This window comes from Mus pahari, chromosome 19 (assembly GCF_900095145.1).
Source record: "Mus pahari chromosome 19, PAHARI_EIJ_v1.1, whole genome shotgun sequence".
Taxonomy (NCBI): domain Eukaryota; kingdom Metazoa; phylum Chordata; class Mammalia; order Rodentia; family Muridae; genus Mus; species Mus pahari.
In genome coordinates this window covers 57,336,171-57,343,158 of record NC_034608.1, presented here as the reverse complement: position 1 = coordinate 57,343,158, position 6,988 = coordinate 57,336,171, and the positions used below count along the sequence as shown (strand labels likewise).

The following is a 6,988-nucleotide window of genomic DNA, read 5'->3' as shown; positions in this document are numbered from 1 at the left end:
AAATTTACCAAAAGATGTGGGGAGGAGGAGATCCAAGCAGAGATTAAAAAGGAGGCATTACAACACACAGTGAAGAAATTCAGAAAACGGTAAAGACATATTTCAAAAATCTGTTCTCCACAAAACTGTAAACAGATTGATTTCTTGACGTATATGATCTTCCAAAATTAAATAATTTCAATAGATTTATAACCCTTTACTGAAACAGAAGCAGTAACTATAAAATCTCCCTCCACCCCCACACAGACAAAAAAAAAAAAATCCCAGGGCCAGACAGCAAAATTATATAAGACCATTCAAGAAGTACTCCTCAAATTATCTCACAAAATAAGTGGTGTCTTCAGCAATAAGACCTTACCATTAGGATGTGGAGAGTAACCAATAGATTCGACAATACTAGCCTGTGATAGTTTGAGGGCTCTATGGAATTCCCTCTGGCCAATGACTCAATAAGATGTAACCCATAAAAGTTTTTAATTAGAAAAGTAAGAAGTTACCTAAATTTCTTCAGATTATGAAAAGTGGGAATATGGTAGTTCTCATCTTTATTGAATGATAAATGTGTGTTATCCTGACCTATTATAGATTGCTGGTATCTTCTATCAGTGGTTTATAATATACATTAGGACCTCTCACACCAGGATGCTATGTGGTAAATTTCATTAAAATCTTAAAGATTATTTTGACAACTCATTAGATTTTTCTATTCTGTGTTGGTTGACGTTGAAGAAGTGAAGATATGATGGGCTTAGCCTCCTTTTTCATTGGATGGTTTAGCCTCTTCTTTCTTGTCTTATGATTTAGTCTCTTTTTCCTCATCTGGTGGTTTAATCTTTTGTTCTTCATCTGGGGGGTTAGCTGCTTTATCTGGTAGTTTAACTGTCTCATCTGGGGGTTTAGCCTCTTCATGTGGTGGTTGAGTTGCTGCTTCTTCATGTGATCGTTTAGTGGCCCCAGACAAGCAAAACAATGCAAATAAAGCTACAACCACACAAATAATAGGTAATAACCAAATTATGATGTTAGATTTTTTTGAGGTCTCCTTCCTGTTCCCATCTTCCTTGACTCGGGTTCCAGGAGAACCACTGTCAATACTTCCTCCGGTGCCAGTTTCCTGGCAGTTTGGTGGACTCCAGCCAACATTACAATGGCAGTGCTGTTTATTATTGCAGACTCCTTTCATGTTGCAGGTCTCTGGTGAACAATCACTTGCCCAACTTGGCTTATTAACACACTTTCTGGCAATGCACACATGCTGTGGACCACAGTTTGTGCCATCTTTTATGTCACCAAGGTCAGCAATTTTCATCCCCAAATGGTAGTCAGTACTCCAGCAGGAGACATTATTGAAATGAGTCCAGTGAACAGTATAATGGCTCCGCAGGGTAGGAAGTGTTCTCACTTTGTCACATTGAATCCTCCCACAGAGGATGTCTGAGGTCTCACATCTCACATACTCATTGTCTGTGAGTCCACAGTTACCAAAACGATCACCACGAGTATTGAGTTCCTTGTAACAACTGTCGGATGCTTTCCTGGCAAGCTGGCCAAAAACTCTCTGACAGTGGTAATCGTGGCTGTTACATCTTTTTTCATAGCAGTAGCCGTTACCAGGGCAAGAGGTCCCATCCTGTACAAACAAATCTTCAGGGCACTCATGTGAGGTTCCATTGCACCATTCTGGAAGGTCACATTCATTCTCCTGAGCTCTACACAGAGTGCCAGATGGCTGGATTTGGCATCTGTTACAACATAGTCCAGTATCACATTTAGCTCTAGACCTCAGAATACAGCTAGGCATACAACAGCGATTACGTTTACAGCTTTCAGGGGTTCCACAGTCACACTGCTCTCCGTCTTCAACTATACCATTCCCACAGACCTTCATTTGGAAGTGATCTGAAAGGCTGGGCTCTCTCTGTATGCAGCTTTTTTTGATCATGTGTGCCCACAAGACTTCATAACTACAGTTGCTGAGTTTTTCGGAACTCTCCATTTTAGCAGACATCAAACATGATTCTTCTCCACAAGTACAAAGTATCCCATCATGTGGCATGCCCAAATTGTGACCTATCTCATGTGCCACAATATGTCCAATGCTAAGGAAATCATCTTCAACGAGACTATCAACTCCACAACCAAATGTCTTATTACATACAGTTCCTACGTAGGCTATGCCAAAATAGTTACTAAAAGTATAATTCACAAAGAGATGTGCAATATCATATGGTATCTGAGAATTAAGGTTTGTTCTCTTCCAGGTACAAAATGCTGGCAAAAGAGCATATATATCTTGCACTGGTATGGGATTTTCGTTAGTCCAGATAGTAAGTCCTAGTAAAACCACGTTAATATCCACTGAACGTAAGGAGAGATTTATTCCATTCATAATGTTAAATACATCTTTTACCACAAGAGAAGTATTTCTTTTTCGATAAAGGTATTGTTCATGGTCTATAACCAATGCCAGTTTAATATACAATCCATGAGACCACCATGACCCATAGGTGCTTTGCATTAGAGTGGACTTGCTATCTTCTTGAAGCCTCACTTGCTCTGCTATTTCTTCATCTGTTAATCCACATCTCATGGGGCGTAACTGAGTTTTCTCACTGTCTATCTTGTAAAGCAGATGTTCAAATGTGGAAGAGGAGCTCTTCTTGGGCTTAATTTCATAAGCTGTGTCATTTATCCGTAATATCCCTTGAAAGCCCCCAAAACAGGTGGTAAGAGCAGCCATGGATTCTGGATCTCCATCCACAAAACCAAGATAATAACAGTCATTTTGGACAAAAGGTCTGTCCTCAAAGAGGACACCTTGGTCATTGTATGTGAACACAGGGAGCTGTCTGGACTCCAAAAAATTCTTGGATTTCATGGAGATAATGTGTCTCTGGCCTCCAAAGTGCAGGCTATAGGACATCCAGCCTGCAAGACTCGTCTCTTTACTAGAGACAGTTACCCTCAAGGGTATCACTGTCTCTGGAGGGCCTTTGTATTCAGCACACCAAGTCAGGGGCCATACAGAAGAAAAGAGCAGCATCCTCAACCATACCTGAAGGAGAGTGATCCTTGCATGAATCAGAGCCTCACTCATAGCCACCATGTCCCACTAGAGAGAGCAAATGAAGGAGGATAGGATATGGTCCTGTTGCCCATGTACTTCCTTTGTCATACTCCCATGCAGCACTGACCCTTAATAGTCTGTCTTCCGGAAAAGTGGATCCATCAGGGCAGGAGGACTTTAGGAAATAGGAAAAAGAGGCAGAGATAAGAGTAGCTTCGTTATGAGTTGATTAATGTAGAAAACTTTGTGTAAATATGCCTTAGCCTTTGGACCGAGACATGACTTCATATTGTGCCTTTAATCTCGGTGCAGTACAGTCACACTCTGTGTGTTCAAAAGAATCACAGATGGTTACAGGTCGACAATGTCAGACCTTGATAAAAGACACACGGGTTGACTGTATCATTTCCTAATTATATACACACATGAGACAACATTTACATTAATACTTAAATTGAAATTATATTAGCACAAATATGAGAAAGCCACTTACTTTTTCTAGAAAATTTTGATTTATAGAGTCAACCAAAAAATATAAATTTTTCATTTTTACTGATAAATTATATATATATTTCTTACCAAACTTGTATAAAATAAAGTGCATGATCCTTAACATGTGTTTCTTTCTTCCTTTCTTTTCTTTTTTAAATTTATTTTTAGTTAATATATATGAATGCTCTATCTGCATGTGTGCCTGCATGCCAGAAGAAGGCATCAGACCCCATTACAGATGGCTGCAAACCACCATGTGGTTGCTGGGAATTGAACTCAGGACCTCTGGAAGAGCAGGCAATGCTCTCAGCCACTGAACCATCTATCCAGCCCCTAACATGCGCTTTTATATAATAACTGCTTGTTCTGTCTTACCCCAGTTCTGTCGAATTGCAGAGTCAAAGGATTAGAATCTTCTGTAATGGGTATCTTCATGTGATAAATTAATAAACGATGGTATAAATTAGGTGTGCTGTTTTGGTGGATGTTCACCAAATGCATTTATATTTGATATACTTATCAAGAGAGTATACTTTTTTATTGAAAATAGACTGTATCCTCATATAGTATATCCCGATTATACCCCTCCCTAGCATAACTGTCATCTGAGAGGCTTTATCAAACAGCTGATGGAAACAAGCAGAGACCCACAACCAAGTAGGCAGAGCTCAGGGCATCTTGTGGAAGAGTGGGGAGAAGATTGAAGGAGCCAGATCTAGGCCCATAGGGGCTCAACTGAGACTGATTCACCAATCAAAGAACATACATGAGATGGACGTAGGCCCCCTACTCATATGTAACATGTGCAGCTTGGTCTTCATGTGGAACCCCTTACAGCAGGAGCAGGACAGGGGCTGTCTCTGACTCTGTTGCCTCTGCCTTTGGATGCCTTTCCCAAAACTGGGCAGCCTTGTCTAGCTTCAATAAGAAAGGATGGACCTAGTCCTACTGCAACTTGATATGCCAAGGCAGGTTGATATCTTCAGGAGGTCTCCATTCTCTGAGGAGAAAAGGAGAGGAGATGGAGGGGCAGAGGAGGATGAGAGGAAGGGACTAGGATAAGAGGAGGGAGAGGAATCTGTGATTGGGATGTAAAGTAAATTAATTAATGAAAATAAAGAGGAAGGGACTGGAATGAGAAGAGGGAGGGAAGCTGTGATCAGAATGTAAGCAAATTAATTAATTAATAAAAATAAAGAAAATATGAAAAAGGTAAAAAAATTTCTAAAGGTCAATTTCCAAGTAGATATATCTGATAAAATTTAAAAATGCCCACACCCATTTCGAATAAAAATACAAATATTGAAAAATTTGCCTCAACAATGCTGAATCTGGCGGCAGCGGAGTTCCTGGGGCCTGGCCTGCAATAACTAGTTTTTTTTGTATTTATTATGAAAACATGTTAATTTACATAAAATGTAGACAGTACAATACACACTTGAGAAGTACAAATGGACAATATGGGCCTTAGTGGTCAGTAGGTACTGAAAGAATGACCTTAGCAATAATCTGCACTGCCTATAGATAAGTGAGGGAAAGATGTATTCAGGCCTCTGTCATCACTGATTGAGTACCACACATATAAACTGCCTATTTTCATTGACAACTGAAAGCATCTACAAGATCCATGAGATCATTGACGTGACGATATTAAGAACTGTTGGTCTCTCTTCAAAGTGATGGCCATGGCTCATCACTAAAGACATCTATACAGTTGGTTAAACATGGAGAACTTGATCTGCTGTGTAGATCGCGCTTTCACCCCTCTGTTCCAGCGTCTATGGCATGCAAAGATACGGTGAAGGCTGCCACAAGAGAAAAGCAAGCACCAAGCCAACCACAAAAATCTTTGAGCTACGATCCGTCCTGCCTGCAAACTATTTTAGGGTAACAGGAGAGCTATACCCTGTTAGGAGTAACCAATCCCTGTCAGAGGACAGCTTGTGGGAGTTGACTTTCTTCTTCCACCGTGTGTTTAGCAATCATGTAAACAACCCCCCCCCCAAACACCTGCGGTTTAATTTTACTCCTCAAAGATTATTAGCTATAGACTTATATTCATGCTATTATCATGATACCACTTTCTACTATACTTAACCCCATTTTTATTTAGTCACAATTTACTCTTTTACTCAGGGAGGTCTACAATAATGATCTTGCTGCTTGCAAGGTCTCGTCATCACCCCCATCATCCTCCCTCCTATTCGCAAACTCCATCAGTTCAGCAGCCTCTGATGAAATCACTCAGCATCTTCAGCGGCTTCGTTTGTTCCCCAGTTTTTGACAGTCTTAGAATACTCTGACAATTTTTCTGGGAATATGAATAAATCCAAGACTCTTCATCCCACAGTTTAGTCATGATAAAAGATTCCCACCCCACCCCCCAAATAGCCTCATAGTAATAACTTCTAACTTGTTGTTCACTCACTGTATTTCTTAATTTTATTATTTGGCACATTCTCAATAATGTGCAGGATTCTGTTTGAAAATTGCTGGGTTGGTTTTTTTTTTTTTTATCAAATTGTTATTATTGAACTTACATCATGGTGTTTTAAGTAAGAAAAACAAAATGTCTTTTAATACTTTTTAAGCACAAGGCACAATATTTTCCAAGTATTTCGTTTGTTGATGCACATCAGTGGCAAGAGATTTTGAGGGGGAAGACCTTATAAAAGTAACAAGAAGTCTTCAGTGCTTGGAGAAAGTACCCATGAAGGACAGGAAGCTTCCATTATGAATTGCCCAGGACTCCACATAAGAAAGCAAAGTCAGTAGAAGAAATCTTTGAGGAAAATGTGTTTAAAAACTATAAGTAAAATCTGACATGCTGACACTCTGTTTACATCTTGACATATATATATATATATATATATATATATATATATATATATATATAATTTGTAATATATGTACACATTATATACACATACATAATATATGTGTATATATTATATACACACATGTATATATATTGTGTATGGGTATATTTGGTTATGAGTTTATATATGTTTGTGATGGAAAGGATGATTTACCAATAATATTTTTGATAAATGTAACCCTTACAAAACTACCAGAATTCATTCCTAAGACCTCACCTTGCAAACAGGACACTGGCAAATAAACTTGAAAGTCGAGCCAGTTTTTCTTACATCTTACATCACTTTAAACAATGACTACAGAGTCTGTATATTCTGAAGGATTGTGACATGTTCAGCAAAAGAATGTGCAGAAGAGGCTCAGTGGGTACAAGTGTTTGTGTCCAAGCCTGATCACATGCGTTTGACCCTAGAAACCTATAGTAGAAGGAGAGAACTAATTCTTGCAATTTTTTTCTCTGACTTCCATACCCATCCTCCACCACCCATTCCAACTGTCTCTCTCTCTCTCTCTCTCTCTCTCTCTCTCTCTCTCTCTCTCTCTCTCTCTCTC

At 39.2% G+C, this 6,988-nt stretch overlaps 1 protein-coding gene across 1 annotated transcript in view; it reads right to left on the bottom strand.

The window, feature by feature from the left end:
- Positions 1-528: 528 nt before the first annotated feature.
- Positions 529-6,988, bottom strand: part of LOC110337000 (disintegrin and metalloproteinase domain-containing protein 24) — a 6,944-nt gene continuing 484 nt past the window's right edge. The window contains exon 2 of the mRNA XM_021219744.1: positions 529-3,242. Within this exon, the coding sequence (XP_021075403.1) occupies positions 794-3,106 (2,313 nt within the window). The 5' untranslated portion in view covers positions 3,107-3,242 and the 3' untranslated portion in view covers positions 529-793. The remainder of the gene's footprint in view (positions 3,243-6,988) is intronic.